The sequence below is a fragment of the Phocoena sinus genome, chromosome 13 (assembly GCF_008692025.1).
Source record: "Phocoena sinus isolate mPhoSin1 chromosome 13, mPhoSin1.pri, whole genome shotgun sequence".
NCBI lineage: Eukaryota > Metazoa > Chordata > Mammalia > Artiodactyla > Phocoenidae > Phocoena > Phocoena sinus.
In genome coordinates this window covers 29,485,645-29,505,063 of record NC_045775.1, presented here as the reverse complement: position 1 = coordinate 29,505,063, position 19,419 = coordinate 29,485,645, and the positions used below count along the sequence as shown (strand labels likewise).

The window sequence follows — 19,419 nt, the reverse complement described above, 5'->3', positions numbered from 1 at the left end:
ATGAAGAAAATCTGGCCTCACACAGTTCTGTACGCAGAGAAGTGAGGGCCTCACAGAAGGCCTGAAAGCAGGTCCCCAGACCACACTTTGAGAAGTAGTAGTTTAGAAAAATTAGGAGCCGCAGGCTTAAGTTCTAGGTAGTATGTCTAACAATGGGACTGGGAAGTTATCCTACACAGGGCAAAAGTCTCTGTCACGCCATAAGGGATGCATTTGTTTGGTGGGAAATTAGATCAGAGGCCCTTTATACAATTCTTTCCAATTCTACGATCTGCTGATCTTCTAGCTGAGGAATTGGGTGACTTGTCTGAAATGCATGATTATGTGGGAAGTGAGAGCCTGTCGAAGAGTAGCTAAGACCCCGCCTGCGAGTTCTCCCCCGCCTGCGGAAGCAAGTGTGGGGCTTCGCCACTGTCCAGGCCTGTGTGGCGTGGGGGAGGAGTGGCCCCAAGGCAGGGGCACGCGGGGGTCCGCGGGAGGGTCTGAGGTGCTCAAAGCAAAGCTGCAGGGGTGACGGTGGAGGGGGAGGAGCCACAGAAAGGGGCAGGATTTGAGGGTGAGAAGAGCTGGGAGCATCTGTGCGGTCAATGAGATAGAGCGTTCGTTAATTACTGGAGTGTGAAGAGAACGGAGGAGAAAGGGAGGCTCACAGCTACAGACCCAGGGGGAAGGTTATGAAGGGTTATAAAAAGGGAGTGGGACCAGGGCTTCCCTGGTGGCGCAGTGGTTGAGAGTCCGCCTGCCGATGCAGGGGACACGGGTTCGTGCCCCGGTCCGGGAAGATCGCACAGGCCGCGGAGCGGCTGGGCCCGTGAGCCATGGCCGCTGAGCCTGCACGTCCGGAGCCTGTGCTCCGCAACGGGAGAGGCCACAACAGTGAGAGGCCCGCGTACCGCAAAAAAAAAAAAAAAAAAAAGGGAATGGGATCAAACGCTCAAAACAGCTTTGGGTTGCTGGGCAGGAAAGAACACGAGCTGGAGGTCAAAGAAGCGCCTTGTTGCCATCATCCCCCAAGCCGAGTCTGATTGGCGGCGTGTGTCTGCGTCTTGCTCTATGTCCCAGAGGTGGGTCCTGGGATGGCACGGGGAGGGGGGGGTGGTGCCTCTCCAGCCGACCCAAACCCCTGACAGCCCTTGGGTGTCTGGACTGGCAGAGATGTACTCTCACCACACTGAGAACGAACAGAGCAAACAGATGCTTGTTAGAGTTAAAACAACTTGGCATGACCTGGAGGTGAGTGGCAGAGGCCAGCAGGTGCGGGGAGAAGGTGTTTGTTAAGTGCCGCAGAGCAGGGCCGGCAAGCAGTGGGCAGCCTCGCCAGGTTTCTGGAAAGCAGCTCCGGAGAATCCTGCCCTTGGATCCCTGGGGGGATTACACAGGGTCAGTTGATTCACATGCAACCAGCAGTCTGCTTTCTCTTATTTTGCCCCCTGATGAAAGCACCTTGGAAGTCAGCCGAGCTTTCTGTGCTTAGCTCTACTTTTGGGGGTTTCAGAGGATGCACAGATCCTGGCCAAGGGCACTAGAGGAAGCAGTGCCCCGGGCTTGGCTGCCTGAACTGTCCCACGGGCCTGTTAGGGTCTAAAATGGCCTTGGAGTCCTTGGCCTGCCCAGCGATCTGATCCTTAAGCCCTTTGTCCTGAACAGCACCATGTACGTTGCCAGCGGTGCAATTGTGAAGCCATCGAAGCTCTTAGCCCTGTCCAGGGGACCCGGTGGAGCCGCTCCTCCCATCTGGAATCAAAACAAAACAGAACCCACAGTCTCTAGGACTCTTTGAACTTGTGGAGGACAGACAGGTATCCCCCAGCAAGAGAAAGGCCTGGACTCTTCTTGTGCCTAGTGCCCCAAGGCTACAAAGGAAATTGTCTCTCAAGTCTGTCAACTCATGGCCCAGGCCCCAAGCAGAGTTTGTGGCAAGCATCTAACTGGGTGAGATTTTTCTTTCTCATCTCTGCAGGCCTCAACAGCATCTCAGAGAAGAGAACTTATTTCTTCTCTCTGCATTCCCAGTTCTTCGGCCAAACCTTGAAGAGATGCACACAGAAGTGAAGAAAGGGGAGCCAGGGAGTGTCGTAATTCATAGGAGAATTCCTGGAGAGAGAACGTATTTCTGTTCCCCATATCGCAGAACTACTCAGGCAAAATTGGCTCTGCCCTTTCCTGGGAAATGATAAAAATTTCTCTCTTTCTTTGACCCTTGTTCCTCAAGTATAAACCCGAGAGAGTATCCCTTTTCAGGTTTGTAAGAGCCTAGTTACTGAATCCTTAGGAATTTCTATCACAACCTCCACAAAATTGCCTCTGGGGAACGGCGATTGTGAAAGCTTTGCTTATTTAACGGCTTCCTTACTTTCCTTACAAGTTGGGCCCTTGAGCAGTATCTTTTGTTGGCATATCTGGTTTAATGCTTTCTGTCCAAATCTGAGTCAAATGACAAGGATTTGGAAAGACAAACCCCATGTAAACAAGCTTAACTTTCCTCAGTAGCTAGAAAGGTGAGTTCAGATTCTTGCCTGGATTAGTTCAGGGGGTATTTTGGCTGTTAGTGTAGGTGGTGGTGGACCAGAAATCTGTAATAACATTGGACTGGTCAGAGCATGAATTTTAATCTAACTGTTCTCATTCTTTCCTTGATCCGTCCTAGCAAGACATTACCAAGGTCAGAACCAAGGTAAAGTTTGTCCTTGGGTGGTCTGAACCTGCCCAGGAGGAGGCATTGAAATGAAAAAAAAAAAAAAGGATTTAACTCAAAACACTAACTGAAAATTCCAGGTAACAGTAACCCTTGTACTTCACAACTGTCAAAGTAAGCACCTTTTACTAAAGTGCTATATTTCTTTATACTTCATTATTCTTACAGTAATTCAGCTGTGCCACTCCTGAGGGGGTTAAAGTAATCCTTCAATAGAAATGTCACTTAACATTTAGCAATTTGCTTAAACTGCATTAACATGGCATTGATGCAAATAGCATTAGCTTTCAGTCATTTTTAAGGGTACACAATGGGTTATCCTTAATTACTCTGTGGGAGAATCAAATACACTTCAGCATTCATTATTCACTGGGCAATTTTTCTGCAGCAAGGCTTGAAAAGGGAGAACGGAGATGGGAGATTCTGTAAAGAGAGATGCAAAGTCCATTTTCGGGGAAAGGGGACCACATAAAAAGCAGCTGAGGGAAAGAACCGAGTTTCATGGAAGGGAAGAGATAAGAGGTCATGGGAAAATATCAGTTTTTCTTAGAATCAAATCTATCTGCCATAACTTTCATTCCCTGTGTCTTCATTCCAGTTATTTGGACACAAACTCAAAATAGCTCTGTTTTCTAATTCTAAAGCGAACACAGGCTGACTGTCAAAATATACACTATGGGTAGTAAGGAATCATCTGCAATCCCTCTATACAGCAGTGGCTGGTTTACAATTTTGGGATATAGTGTTCTATCCCTTTTTCTATGCACATGTTCTCATGTGCAAAAACATAATTATAAAACATGAGATTGGTACCCATCCTGTTTCGTAGCCTGTTTCTTTGACTTAACAACCCGTCACAGACCAATCTTCTGTCAGGAAGTGCACATATTTTAATAGCTGTATAGTAATTTCTTTAACTGTTCTGACAATGGACGATTAAACCATCTCCATCTATTTTTCTATCATGAACAACATCTGTGTCCAGGCTTCTTTTTTTTTTTTTTTTTTTTTTTTTTTGCGGTACGCGGGCCTCTCACTGTTGTGGCCTCTCCCGTTGCGGAGCAACAGGCTCCGGACGCGCAGGCTCAGCGGCCATGGCTCACGGACCCAGCCGCTCCGCGGCATGCGGTATCCTCCCACACCGGGGCACGAACCCGCGTCCCCTGCATCGGCAGGCGGACTCCCAACCAGTGCGCCACCAGGGAAGCCCTCCAGGCTTCTTTTGACTTTGGCTGATAATTACCTTAGGATATATTCCTGTAAGTGCAAATGCTGGTTTTGAATGAACAGATGGATCAGGTTTTGCTTGCACGCCCTATCTACAATCACTTCTAGAATCTTTTTTTTTTTTGCGGTACGCTGGCCTCTCACTGTTGTGGCCTCTCCCTTTGCGAAGCACAGGCTCCGGACGCGCAGGCTCAGCGGCCACGGCCCAGCCGCTCCGCGGCACGTGGGATCCTCCCGGACCGGGGCACGAACCCGCGTCCCTTGCATCGGCAGGCGGACTCCCAACCACTGCGCCATCAGGGAAGCCCTAGAATCTTTTGACTATAGTCACGTATATGAAAGGAAAAAACCACTTCATAAATGCATCAACAGCAACTTGCTTGTCCATCAGCAGAAGAGTTGCTCTCATAATTAACAGAATATTTTCAGCTATTTGAAGAAATTATCTATATATTAAACATTATTTAATATGGTTGGGCTAAAATGTCACAGCAAATATCTGTAGGCAAGCACTAGGACAGGCATTCAAGAAAGTAGACTGGTGGTTGTCCAGGGCTGGGGGAGGGAAGGCTTAGGGGGACACAGTGAGTGACCATCAGTGGGGGTGGGGATTCTTTTTGGGGTGATGAAAATGTTCTAGAACTGACTGTGGTGACAGTCGCACAACCCTGTGAGTATACTGAAAACCATTGAACTGTGCACTTTAAAGGGGTGAATTGTATGGTAGGTGAAAAGTATCTCAATAAGGCTGTTATTTTCAAAGAAACATAGGCATTCAAACACCAGTCTTCACTCTTCTTCATTCCTACAGAAAATCCTTTGAGTAGGCCATATGCATTTTAAAAAGTCTTCTCTTCCTTCCTCCCTCCCCAGTTTGGCTCCTTTCTTAGCAATTAGGGCACAGGCTGCACAGAGCGCTTGCCCTGCATATTTGTCTAGCAGTCTGTGGGGCAGCATGGACGTGGGTGCTGGACCAGGATGAAGAGTGAACACTGATGGGCTGCGAGGCTGCTGCCCAAAGCTCCTGTCCCCAGGCCAGGAATAAGGAAGCTTTGCCAGGCTGGAGGCCACTGCTTCAGGTTGCTTGAGGTTTTCCATAAGCACAGGCCCAACTTGTAACAGGATTTCCAAGCTCCTGGTGTAGCCAAATAAATATGCCCCGGGCTTAATTATATGTGTTATGTAAAAACTGACATCCTCTAAGGAGACACCCACTCACTCAGCTACTCAAAAGTCTTTGAAAGAACCAAGATGGTGGGGGAGTGTCTGATATATTTCAGAAATTATTTGTATGGTATTTTTATTTGGGGACTTTATATTATAGCTTCTTCCATGAGTCATTCATCCAATGTAGTAATAATACTCCCTATTTCATAGAGTTTTGGGGAAGAGTAAATAAAATAATGCATACAGGGTGCCTGGCACAGGGAGAGAACGGACTGTGCGTTCTGTTACTGTTGCTTAGCGATCACAGCGGGAATTGGCTGTGTCTAAGACCCTCGAATCTTGTCACCCCACTGATGTCAAGGCAGGTCAGGCCCCTGATTCTGTACCGCATCGTTAGTGCCTCGGGTGTTCGTTTATGGAAGGGATGTCTCCTGCAAGGGGATTCATGGAGAGCCGGCTGCTGGGGGTGAATCTCGGCTCTGCTGCTTCCCAGCTGTGTGGCTGGGGACCAATTGCCTCACTGACCCACTCCTTGGTTTCCTCCTCAGTACGATGAATTAGTCAAATTAGAAGTAATGTATCTACTTTCTAGGGCTGTTCTGAGGATTTAATAGGTTAATATTTGTCAGGTGCTTAGAAGAATGTCTAGCACATTGAAAGTGTTTGGATTTGTTGAATAGAAAGATGACTAGAGAGCTGGGCTCTGACATGGAAGGCGGGGAAGGTCGTGCTACAAGGCACTGACGTTAGGAAGCTGGAGGTGAGGCTGAAAGAACGAGTCCTGGGCACTTCTTCCTAGGAGGAAAAAGTGGCACCAGGTGGGAAATATTTGGAAAAAGTAGCTGAGACAACAGGGACACTCCCGCTGTGGAATTTCCCACCCTTTTGCCAGAAGACCTTTAGAGCTGGGATAGGTACGCTCATTGCCCAGGAAGCCTGGTGTAGAAGCCTGTGTAAAACGGGTGTTTGGATTATCAGATGGGCTCATAAGGTCGTATCTGAAGTAATACTGAGATTAATTCCATAAACTGGACTTTGGTAAAACCTAAAACATAATTTAAGAAATGGATACAAGTGGGCAGACAAAAAGCAATCAGAAAAGGAATAAAAACGTGAGCTATCTGGCTTTTCCTAAAGGGATTCTTTTTGTTTTGTTTGCTTCTAATATTTGAAGACTTCCAGGAGTATTCAGTTTGTCCCTTAAAACAAAACAAAACCCAACAGTGTTTACATAGAAATCTATTATCCCTTCAACTGAACTTTTGGAGAAATGGGGATTTTGCAATGGGAAAGTTTCACATCATATCCTACCTTCCCAAGTACGATTAACAGCAGTCCTATTCTCAAATCTATATTAGGTCCCTTCTACATAGTTTGCGTAGCTTTTAGCTTGGTTCTGAATTATTACTGGGCTCAGGTTTACCCCTTGAATCCGGGAGGGCATGACACACACCCCTGGCCCAGGTCTCCGGCGCTCTCCCCTCGCCCAGCTTAAAAGGTGGGAGATGGGCTCATACACAGGCATTCAGACAGAGCTACTAACTCTAAAATCCTAGTCTTCCACTCTTCTAGCACATGGCAACACACAGTCTACCTACTGACCCAGCTCCTGGCTTCTCTGGCCCACAGGCTGTGGTCTGAGGCTGCTGGTGGTAGAGCCTGCAGATGGGGGCGGCTTTGGCAAGGTGGTATGGGTGCCTTCAACTGCGGTGGTCCCCAGTACTTGCATCAGGGGGACTGGCTGTGCGGTTGTCCCTGGAGCTGATGGGCTCTGATAGGCTTTTGTGGTCTCACCTGTAAGAAAGTGGAATTACACTGGGTCTTACAAAACAGACGGTAGGCTCTTCAGGACAGAAATAAATATTTCTTGAACACTAGCTATGAGTAAAGTCCTGTGCTAGCTGCTGTGGAGCAATGTATAATCTGGATGGAGGAATAAGCCAATAAACAAACCAAAGATGAAATAACAAAATACTTAAAAGACAGCTCGAAACAACATTAACATAGACAAGGCCAAACATGATTAACTGTCAAATTAATTTTCCATACACCAGAAGCAATGGTTCATGAATGTATTTTTTTGCTGTTTCAGTTAGTGTTGGCCTGGGGATAGGGCGTACTTTCAGGTCTTTCACCATTTTAGACAATGTGTCTTAGATGTTCTAGTTTACATTTGGTTCATGACTAGCCGACTAACTCCTCTGGACCCCAGTTTCCTCAGCTATAAAATGGGGTGTCGGAACTAATTAGATGGTAAGGACCATCTAGATGATTCTTCTGAATTGTGCTCTTCATCCCTGTGTGATGATTTAGATTGTTTCCATAATTTTAAACGAGTCTGAATTTGTTAGGTTGAGGGCATGGGGACAAGGGGCCCACTGGGCCTTGTCGTTGTATTGAGAACTGTGGGTCTGCGCCAGAAGGAGACAAAACATGGTCCCCAAAGTGAACGGCGCCGCAGCCCTGGGAGGGAACAACAGCTACCAGTCACTTGTGTCTGCTGGACCCATGGCAGGTATGCCAACTTCTACACCTGTGCATCTCTATTAGTCTCCTGGGGATGCTAACAAATTACCATGTGCTCAGTGGCTTAAAACAACAGAAATTTATTCTCTCACAGTTCTGGAGGCTGAAAGTTGGAAATCAGTGTCACTGGATTGAGCTCCCTCCAGAGGCTCTAAGGTAGAATCTGCTCCCTGTCTCTTCCATTTCCTGGTGGCTGCTGGCATTCCTTGGCTTGTGGCCCCACCCCTGCAGCCTTCAAGGCGAGCATCTTCAATTCTCCCTCTGCTCCATCTCCATGTGGCCTTCTCCTCTGTGTGTGTGTCAAATCTCCCTCTGCCTCCCGTTTTTTTTTTTTTTTTTGGTATGCGGGCCTCTCACTGTTGTGGCCTCTCTCGTTGCGGAGCACAGGCTCAGCGGCCATGGCTCATGGGCCCAGCCACTCCGCGGCACGTGGGATCTTCCCGGACCGGGGCATGAACCCGTGTCCCCTGCATTGGCAGGCGGACCCTCAACCACTGCGCCATCCTCTTTTAAGGATACGTGTGATTGCATTTAGTCTCCTCCACAACCCTGCCCCCAGACAATCCTGGATAACCTCCCCATATAAAGATCCTTAACTTAATCACACCAGCAAAGCCCCCCTGCCTTCCTCCCCACTCCCCTTTTTTGCCGTATAAGAAAACATTCACAGGTTCCAGGGATTAGGACATGGATATATTTTCGGGGGTCGTTTTTCAGCCTATGACAGCATCCCAGCTCTAGCCTTAACTCTGCTTAGGCATGAAGCATCTTTGGTCACAGAACAGCAGGCCAAGGTGGGGGTAGCATCTGAGATAGAAGGAGCTGTACTCTTCATGGGAACCACCAAACCTCCTCTTTGACATTGTACAGCACGCTGGGCAGTGTCAGACCACAGCCCTGTCCAGCCATGTAGACAAATGTGAGGTGGCGTCGGGTGTTTGGACCCACTGCTCAGCACTGGTACCTGCTCATTTCCCCACCCTGACGCTGTTACCTCCTGTTGGGAGGGCAGGTCAGCACTCACGGCCCTGGGATTGGGTTGGAGTTCGGCCGTCCTGTCTGCTCTTGCAGGCATCAGCCCGGCAAGGCAGGAAGTGGATCCCTCATTTACCCTGATGTTTGCTAACAGTTGGTTGCCTTTAAAGCCACCTGGAGACTGTGCCAGACAGATTGCTAAAGAGCTGGCAGTGGCCTCGGGGGTTCAGCCAGTCTTCACGCCATCCTTGGGCAAAACTAGTGTGATTTATGACATTTCCATTACTCTAAAGGAATTGAGCTTTCATAACAAGTCCTAGGGAAGTTTCTAATTTCTCTAAAGTACTCTTCTGTTATACCCTCTGGTAAACGCTACCAGGCAGTAATGCCTCTTTAGGGAGATGCAGGCCCAGGTTCATACAGGGAAAAGCCATTTAATAGAATCACTTGTATATTTTATGAAATAGGCTATAATTACTAACTTGGAGAGAAATATATAAATAAACTGACAGTACATTTTACTTGCAACGTATTAATTAAACCACAATTAATTAAGTTAAAAATAAAACTTCTACTTGGAAATAGTCAGTATTTTTGCCACTTTAAACTCATCGGCTGTGGAGGATCTGGATTATCTTTTTCTCACACCATTGGCTAATTCTGAGGTTTCTGAACGCCCCCAGTTTGCCTTTGCTGGTATTGCTTGGCTAGAGAGCAGATTAAATATCCTGAGGGCGGCCATTTTTGTTACTTGCGTAGAACACAGATGTCTTCGAGCACATCGTAAATTCAGCCAGCAGAGCCAAGTCCCTGGTCTTCCACTATCTTCCACGCAAGACCTAGTCGTTTTTGCCTGCTCTCCTTCACAGGATATAACTGTCTTTAAGAGAGAGAGAGAGAGAAGCTACTCTGCCCCGATGCTTCCAGTTCCTTGCTGAGCACAATGCCTGATGTGACCCAAAGTGAATTCTTCACGGGACCAGGTTCTTTTGGAGCAATGTGAAATAAAACCACCAGAATAGTTTCTTCGTACAACCTCAGATACGTGGGAGTTTGGTCTCTTTTCAACGATTTTCGTGGGAAAACATTTCAAAACTTCCCTCAGACTCTTAACGTGTTACTCTTTGGACAAGGTCAAACCACCTTCTCAACAGCACCGAGAGGGCCTCCCAGCTTCCTACACCCGGTCAGCATCACAGTGGAGGTGATCCAGGGCCCTATCCACAGAGATTCTGATTCACTGATCTGGGCTGGGCCTTGGAAATCTGATTTGAGAACCACAGCCAGCGCCAGCCTGGCCACTAGGCTTTCTTCAGCTTCCTGAGCCTGGCTCCCTTTGCTGGAAAATGGGGACGGTCAGACCTACCTGGGGGGCTGTTGTCACAGGTAGAGATCATGTCTGTGAGGGGGCCGCACAGTGCTTGGCACATGGTAGGCCTTCGATAAATGATAGCTGCTGACATTGTCGTGATATGCCTCCCTCTCCCCCAGTGGAAAACAGGGCTTTCGGTAGGTGTCAAATGTGAGGTGACTGAAGGAAATTGAAACCAGTTTAGCAGCAACACCTTGGGGTCAGAGCGACAGGGAAGGATTTGGCTCTTCCCGTGAGAACTTAGAACATGCCTCAGGGTTCTACATGAGGGCAGGAAGCTTAATATTCACTGAGCATCTACTATGCACCTCTTTTACAGAAGCATTCACATATGATATTAATCACAATCCTGAAAGTCAGCCAACTATTCCCATTTTTAAGACAAGGGACAGATTCTCCAAGAGGTCAAGAAACGAGTCTCAGGTCACATGGACAGCAGGTAGCAGAGCCAGGATTTGGACGCACATTTGTTTGATGCCAAGTTCCATACTTTTTCCCACAAAAGGGGAACAAAGTAGAAGTCATGAGTCACTTCAAGGTTCCTGAATGGGTTTCCCCTCAGAGGGTGGCCAGAGGTCTCCAGAGTTCTGGTGGAAGTAATCTTACTCCCAAGACAGGGTGAAGGGGTGGCCTTGGAGGGTGTTGGCAGTGAGGGCAGAAGGTCCCTGAACAGTCAAACGTATTACAATAAACTTGGGCTTGATTTTCTTCCAGGGCAAGGGATGACCAAGGGGAGTCAGGAGGGGGTTTTCCTGACACTCTAGCTCAGCAAGAGTAAAGATTTACTTTCCCTTCTCTTGTCGCGGTGCCGGCAATGTGCCTTCTCAGCTTTGGGGGAACTTCTACAAACCGACACGTACCTGTTTTTATCGAGCTCAGAGTAGCTTGAGACTCCAGCCAAATACCAGCTGCCTGTTTAATGGCTGCTAACTGCCTTGGGAACAGCGTTTAAATCTCAGGAATGTGTTTTCTCAGCAGGAGCTGCACATGGCAAAGCAAGACGCATCCTATTTTGTGAGTGAGATAATTTCCCATGAAAGAGGGTTGCTATGCTTTGGGGGGTCGTCCTAACCTGAGTTACCTGTTCACTCACATTCTTGGAGAGATCAGGAAGCGTCTTGTAGGGGCATGCTGGGGCCTGAGCAGCTGCTGGCCCTCACATCTTCATTTCTTCTGCTTCCTTCCGTTTCTAAAGGAATTTTATCACTGAAGGAAGAGTAGCAACAAAGGGAGCCACCCTTTTACGGTTCTCAGTGGAATTTTTTATTTGAATTGGTGAAACTCACTCCATGGTGGGACTGTCACTTGAAAAGAGAGGTTCCTCTAATCTTGAAGCTGGATGAGACCCCAGTATCCCTTTTATGTTGGAATCCTTATAGCTGAGCTCAGAGTCTGCCACAGAGTAGGTGCTCACTACATGGTTATTGAATGAGTGAGTGAATGAATGAACTTAAATTTTCAGACTCTGACAACCATGAATAAACTTGTGATAGGAGGCTGATGGTGATACATGGTGATGGTGTCATCGAAGGTGGAGGTGTTTTGGTAGAGGGGACAGATGACAGTAGCAATGCCTGAGGTTCTGGCTATGGCTTTTGCTAATTTTAAATGTACGTAGCAGCATGGAAATTCCCTGGCAGTCCAGTGGTTAGGACTCTGCGTATTCACTGCTGAGGGCCCGGGTTCAATCCCTGGTCGGGGAAGTAAGATCCCACAAGCCGAGCAGCGTGGCCAAAAAATATAAAATAAAATGAAATAAAATAAATAAAATAAAATAAAAATAAAGTACGTGGCAGCCAAGTGTGAGAAGGCTCCCGTCTCCTCCACACTCCTCCTGGCTGTCCGTGAGTCAGGCCTGCTGGGGTGGGCAGTGCTAAGCTGGACCACAGTGCCTGGGGCAGATAGAGAAATTTTGAAAACGATCTCTGCTATGGAGGATGTAGAAACCAATGGATTTTATCAACTAAGTTGTCATTTGGCTGTAGTTGTCTTCTCTCCCCTCCACCCACTCTCCCTCCAACTTGACCTGCTTCGAGGGGATGCGATCAGATTTTGAGCCCTGAGGGTGACCCAGCACCCTGCCTCAGGGTCGCTGTGTAGGACAGGGTCTGACACAGAGAAAGCACTTGCTGATTGATGGCTACGGTCACCGGAGGTTGTACAGCACTCTTCCTGTTGTCCAGATTCTGGCTACGACTAAAGTCAGAGGGCCCCAGTCCCCCTTTCTGCATGAGAAGAGGTGCCACTGAACTTCCTATGGGTGGGGCTGTCCCAGCAGAACCTGCCCCATCACCAACCCCACCTGACCCAGGCTCATCAGCAGAAGGACGGGACCAGAAGAGGGGGAGGGGTCCGAGGCCACCTCTGGGGGAGAGCAGTGTTCAGGGTAAGAGGATATTCCCTTCCTTTCTTCACGCTTTGTCCTCCCCAAGCCAGACGAAGGGGCTTCAAGAGAATCTCTCATCAAGACCACGGGGCCTGCGGGGTGTGGGGGGCCCTCGTTTCCCGCTGGCCTTTCTGAGCTGCGGCACTGACAGGCTCACCTGGTGCACTGCAGGAGCAGAGCTCGAAGAGGAAGTCTGGGGGTGTATTTTGGGAGTCGAGAAGTATTCTCCCTCTCACGGGAGAAACAGGGAGTGCTTGGCATGTGGTCCCTGAAGCTGGAGGGCTTCCTTGAACATGGGGTCTGTTCCTGAAGTGGGGGAGGGGTGCTGCTGGAGGGGCTCAGGAGGCCAAATGTGAGGCGAGATGGGACAAGAAAGGCGACCAACCTCATCCCATCCTAGGTCTCCTCAGGCCCCAAAAGGGAAGAGGAGAACCCCAGCCACACCCGTGACTCTGTGTGAAGGTGCTGCTGCCAGTGGATGGGGCCCCTAACTCAGAGAAAGAGACGGGGCCAGGATACAGCGGAGCACTGTCCCCGGCTCCAGATACCCACACACAAAACCTGCTGAGAAACCACTGAGAGCCTGGACGAGACAACAGAGAGGGCAGGGACACTCTCCCTCCACCAACTGGCCAGCCACTCAAGGAGACCTCTGTCCCCTAGTCATCTTCCCCGGCCCACACCAGAAGAGGACAGGTGACATCTCAGAAATGGTCCACAGGGCACCACCACCCGCTGCCAGCTTGTGGGCGGGGTTACAGAACAGGTGGTTCCTTGCAATAAAACAAACAAACAAACAAAAACAGGTCTAGATTACTGGAATAATTAAGAAGTCGTTAAAGATAACAGTTGGAGAGGAACTGGGGTGGAAAAATGAAAAACATTCCCTATTTGAATGCTAAGGTACCTCAAATCAGGATTCTTTATATACACTGAAATTAGCATAAGAAAACATAGGATAATGGTGTAGAGAGGGGTTTCTAAAGCCAGATTGTCCGGATCTGATTCTAAGCTCTGCTACTTACTTGCTGTGTGGCAAAGGGCAAGTTACTAAACTTCTCTGGTGCTGCATTTTCCTCAAACTGTAAATTAGGGCTAAGAGCAGTACATACCCATGGTATTGTTGGGGTGAATAAATACAATAATCAGATAAAACTCTTGAAACAGTGCCTGGCACACGGCAAAAGCTCAATAAATGCTAGCTTTTATTGCCTATCCTTAAACCATATTCACCTTAAGTACATGAACAAAATCAGCTAGCTCTTCAACTTTCTGGAAGTAATGTTAAATCCCACCATAAAACAACTCACAGCTTCTCTTTGTGTGAGAAACCAAAGCATACCTTCCCCCAGAAAAGACAATAATGCATAGTATAGCTCTTGCTTTCACACAGAAACCTAGAAAAAGGTATTTTTCTGGCCTGAGTTTTACTGTACCCCCTTGGTGATTCACAGGAAGCTGGGTCGGCACAACCTCACAGACTGTATTTTTGGCTTGGGTTGTTGAGATGAGCTGCTTGCTGCTATCACATAGGCCACATCATCCTCTTTGCTTCCCTCCATTTCATATGTAAGTAGAGACAATCTTTTCCCTTTCAGCTGCCAGGGAACATTTCCACACAGAATGTCACGTCATCTTCTAAAGTAACTATACGGTAAAATTCAGGGCAACAGTCATTCTGAATGAAAATGACACAAACTCAGAGATAATCGCAGAATTGCAAAACAAAAAATAAAGCCTCACTCTTCAGCACATTGATTTCTGTGCCCATGTTCCTGGCATCTGTTAAAATATTACTGGAGTCAGTGGAGCTTGAGCGGTTAAGTTGCTAATTTTTATCCTATCTCCTAAAACACAATATTGCCTGTTTACAAAATCAGAAGATTTAAATGAAATCACACGTGGACACTTGCCTGCTTTGGCAGCTGGGCTTTTAGATGATGAATATGTAAGAGAGATTGGGTAGGTTACACCCTTTTGGGGTTTACCTTCTGCAAAAAAAAAAAAAAAAAAAAAGGAAAAAAACCACAATGATTTATTTCTAGAGCTAGAGGTTTTAGATGGTTGCATTCTGTTAAGTTGACTCCCTCCTGCTGATTTGTTTCTCTCGAGTTCAATGAAATCAGTCAGTCTCCACACCCCTCTCCCTGCTGAATTGTTGATTACAATGAGAAAGTCAAGTGGCATTCTGTTTTCCTGTATCACCTATGTTTTATTAATATTAGAAAGGAGGCAATAAAACCTCCATCAGAATTAACATGAGCAACCCTTATTTTGCCCATGAAGATGTGAACTGGAAGTAAAGTTTTCATACACGGGACTCTCTGAATGTTGAATCAGGTCAGTAGATGAATGGAAAAACCCTCCCCACGTTCTTTTCTTGGTTGCTGAGAGCTCTGGCCATTGGCTGGCTGTACGTGAACAGCAACCTCTCACTTCCACAGACCCCGTGGGACCCATTTGAATTCCATGGCACTAGAGAAACTTGAAAGTAGGTAAATAGAGATCGGCCTTGAAAATGACCACTTGTTGTCCACCCAGGGAGTGAAAGTTTAGATACCAGGCGAGGAGAAGGAATGCTAATGTGTATCAGGGAAACCACGGAGGCATAAAGAAGAAAAACGATCAGGGCTGGGGAGGCAAGCCGCAAGCCTGGTGTGGCTGAACACGCCTGAGAAGGCTGCAGTCCGCAGTCCTCCTCGACAGGGAGTGCGGCTTGAAATTCCACCAAGGAGTTTCATTCCACACGAAATGGAAAGTGTCACTAGAATGTAGAAGCCCCCCTGAGGCAGGTAATTTGTCTCACTTGGTGGCTGTTAAATCCCCAGGGCCTGGAGCAGTGTCTGGGATGTAGTAGATGCTCAATAAGAATAACAGAGGAATTATCTTAGTGCTTAGATCTCTGTTAAAATTTAAATGCCCTTGGGAGGGGGTCTCACCTGTTTTTCGATATTTACACCTGATAATGAAAGCATTTTAAACTCTCAACCTGAGGGAATATTTTTATAGGATGGGCTAGGGGAGGAGAGGTGAGGAGTGTCAAATGGGAGGTGGGAGGTGGAACACAATCTAGTGCCCGATTTCACCAAAGGTCCTCCTGGCACAAGGGACTGCAAGAGTCACGAGGCAGACAGAATAACAGGGTCTCAGGAGGGACTTGGGATTGGGAGCAAGAAAATCTAGGTTTCCCTTTCTGCCTCAATCATTCATTAACTGCCTCAATCTCTGAGACTCTGGGTTTTTTTATTCAGAAAATATGGATAATGATGTGGACCAACTTACCATACAAAGCTGTAGGGATCTAAAGGAAAAAAAAACAGTTAAGAAGTTTTGGAACTATGTATCACCACAGAGATGCAAAGAAGTTATTCTGGTATTACCTATAAATGTCACTCCAGGTGGGGAAGAGGCAAATGTTGGGGCTCATGGGAGTTACTTCATCTCACAAAAGCCATCTGGGAGCAGGGCTGGGCACCTGCATGTCCTCGCCCTGGGCCGGCCCTGCTCCAGGTGGACAGTGAGTGAGGTTATTTCAGACCCAAAGAGGGCGCCTTGGCTGTGGGCCTCACTTTATCCACAGCGAGCGCCGCAGAGACACCGGCTCCCTCAATTTCCTATTCTTCTCGCATCTAAAATCCTATGGTTCTCTCTGTTTCTATTCAGAAGGAAAAGGAGCTGAGCTCAGTTTTCTGCAATGTGGATCAGAGGACAAATGGGCAGCTTTAGGAGGTCCTTGCTGGACCTTTCCCATCCCTGAACTGTGGAAAGATTGTGCTGAACAAAAACACACCTCCCCTCTCCTGCCCCGTCCCAGCCCACCAAAGTGAATTAATTAAAGACGCATAGGAACATGTGAAAAGTGGAAATAAAAGCCTAGAGGAAAGTCACGGAGGCATCAGAGCCTTCAGAGGAGGACTCTGACACAATCCAGCAAACCTTGTTGGCCAGAAGCCTCTGGACAATGGAGAACCTGACCTGTCCACCGCCAGCTGAGAGCTGTAGCCGGCATTGCACTCTCCTAACTCATTCATTGGAGACCCCTAGCCATTGCAGAAGCACATGTGTTTATTATCATTGGCAGAAAGTGTTTCTGGTTAAATGTCACTAGGTTGAATGAGAGGACATGGAAGTTGAGATTTATAGGGAATAATCACAGCAGATTGATTTTCATTTAAAAAATCCAAAACATCTCTACTCTCATGGAATTAATCTTCCTTGTAAACCTCTGCTGGGATTCTTGGATTGCAGGCTAGGCAACAAAGATTGAAACCCTCATATTTCGCCAGGAGCTACTTGGTAAACACCAATGTGGAGATTATACGTCTATGATTGGCAAATTTGTATTCTAGACCTTAGCATTTTTATATGGCCCCAGTTCTGAATGTTTTGTTACAGGGCAAAGCTTGCGGTACTATGGTTGATAACCTCCCATTATTTGACATAGAAACCAGTGTAATTTGAACCCTAGGTGTGCAGAATTCCGCAGATAAGAGGAAACAGGGATTGCTTAAATAGAGAAGAATCTTAAAAGGTCTGATAGCAGTCCTATTAAAACTCTGATCAATGGATAGTAGAGGTTGGGACATGGGGTGTCTAAAGGTGCAAAAAACCCACCCAGATTGGAAGGCCTGATATTTTATGAGACATTTCTCTTTTCCTTGCTTTAGTTGGTCTTCTGTAGGTAGTTCTTTCTCAGGAGAGTCACATGGCTCCTGATTTTGTGGGGATGCCAGAAAGGTTTGCTAGAATGTAGTTTAAAATCCTGCAGTGCCTCTTTGGAGAATATGGGAGATTCAAGGTCCAGTGTAGGGTAAGTATAAGGTGAGGATAGAATGTTGTGTTGTGCTCAAATGCTAATGAGGCATGTCAAAAGCTGGAAGGGCTCCCACTGGCCAAACCTGGAAATTTTGAGCAACAGAAAGAATAATGACGATAATAGACTATAACACATTGTACTTTAAAAATACAATCTGTGAGTCCATAGTTGTACTTGAAAAAATAGTTGTGGAGAGAGGCGGGAAAGCCCTCTTCCTTGTGTAATAACACTAGCTAATATGTGTGGAAGAAATGACAGAATTAGAACAAGTATAATTTTGCAATTTCTGATGTAATTCTTGCTACAGCAAGGATCATCAATAGATGTTAAAATCATTGGGTTAAATTTTGGAGCGAACAAGATATTCACGCTGTTTTGAAGTATCACCCTACAGGTTGCTATTAATTACAAAGTATCTTTACCATGAAGAGATAGGGTAAAGTATCCAAGTAATCAAAGTTAGCATCAGCAACAAATGGACAAAATGCTATTGTGTCTCCTGATATGGCCAGTTGTGATACTACACAATGGATATGCTATGATACCACCTATGTAGTATCCCTGACAAAATATTTAACCTGAATCCAACCACGAGGAAATAGCTGGACCTGTTTGTGGTCCAGACTGTGGACATAGTACTAGATGACTGGCTGGGACTTCAAAAATGTCATCACTACTTATGAACAAAAAAGGAAGTGTGGTGGTAGACAGTTCTAGATTAAAGGAGACTAAAATGGACATGACAACTAAATACAATGGATGATTTTTGATTGGATTGTAGATTCCCCACCCCCCCAAAAAAGAAGAAATTACTGTGAAGAATATTTGGGGGATAGTTGGATACAACTGAATAAGAACTTTTTCTTATTATTTCTTATTTATTAATATTTATTAAATTATTGTATCAGTGTTAATTTTTTAGATGTGGTACTGTGGTTATTTAGGAAAATGTTTTAGCTCTTACCATACGTGTGCTGAAGTATTAAGGGATAAAGTGTCATCATGCCCACAGCTTATTTTCACACAGTTCAAACGAAATATAAATAGATAAAGCAAGTATAGCAAAATATTAACAATTGGTGAATCTGGGTGAAGAGAATATGGTATTCATTGTACTATTTTTTAAACTTTTCTGTAAATTTAGAAGTTTTCAAAATAAAAAGTTAGGTTGGGGAAATTCACAAAAATAAAAAGAGGGGAGCAGGCAGGTCATGATGATAGTACAAAGACCTTGGTTATCTTTTTATTGTGAAATAACACAGCTATGAGTTCATTGATATTACATCTTTGGAAGAGGGAAAAAAAAAAAAAGAGTGAAAATGATTATCTGTAACATCTTGTGGAGCCAGATAGTGAGAATGGACTAAACAGTGAAACAATTAATTAAAAAAAAGAAATCTCAAATAAAATTGTAGCTCAGTGTTCTAAAAACCTGTCCCTATCTATCCATTTACCAGAATTCTCAAGGAATAAGCTTCACAGATATGAGGCACATTTGGCATAACTAAAGGAGTAGTTCAAAAATCCAGTTATTAAATGTAATTCACTTAACTAAAAGTTTGATTGGACTTACTGATAGCTGCTGTGTGTTTAAAATGAGTAATTGGAGCCTTTTAATATTTCCAGACTTTGTAGTGATTTATCACTGAAATTATAATTCATTGTTTCATGATCTTAACTATCAGAAGAACTAATGCTTCAGATTTTTATGAAATGAGGTGGGCCATAAACGAAAACTAATGGCACACTGAAAAGAGCCCATTTCATCCCGTGAGGTAACTTAACCGAAGTGCCAGTTGTAGGGCAGCATTTCTCCAGGGTGTGGGCATACCTGAGACGACAAAGGATTCTCTCCATCGTGGAAGGGATAATGACTGGACACCATTGGAGTAACTCCCTTTATAGCCAGACTGTCCAGCAACTTTCCGAACAAGTATTTTCCCTCCTGAATTATCGAGCACACCACTGTGAAAAAAAAAATTTTTTTTGAAGAAAGGACAGAAAAATATTGTTTGACATATAACAGACTTTGAAACCAGCCACCATCTTTATTTTTTTCCTTGTTCTACATGTTATACATTTAAAAAAATTGATTGGAGTATAGTTTATTTACAGTGTTGTGTTAGTTTCAGGTGTACAGCATAGTGATTCAGTTACACATATACATATATTCATTCTTTTTCAGATTCTTTCCCTATATGGGTTATTACAGAATATTGAGTAGAGTTCCCCGTGCTATACAGTGGGTGCTTGTT

At 45.8% G+C, this 19,419-nt stretch overlaps 1 protein-coding gene across 1 annotated transcript in view; it reads right to left on the bottom strand.

The window, feature by feature from the left end:
- VIT (vitrin) overlaps window positions 1–19,419 on the bottom strand; it is a 119,764-nt gene that overhangs the window by 36,731 nt on the left and 63,614 nt on the right. Inside the window, exons 5-7 of the mRNA XM_032653116.1 lie at window positions 18,996–19,129; window positions 14,262–14,339; window positions 6,692–6,883 (exon numbers count right to left, since the gene is read on the bottom strand). Of these exons, the coding sequence (XP_032509007.1) occupies window positions 6,692–6,883; window positions 14,262–14,339; window positions 18,996–19,129 (404 nt within the window). The remainder of the gene's footprint in view (window positions 1–6,691; window positions 6,884–14,261; window positions 14,340–18,995; window positions 19,130–19,419) is intronic.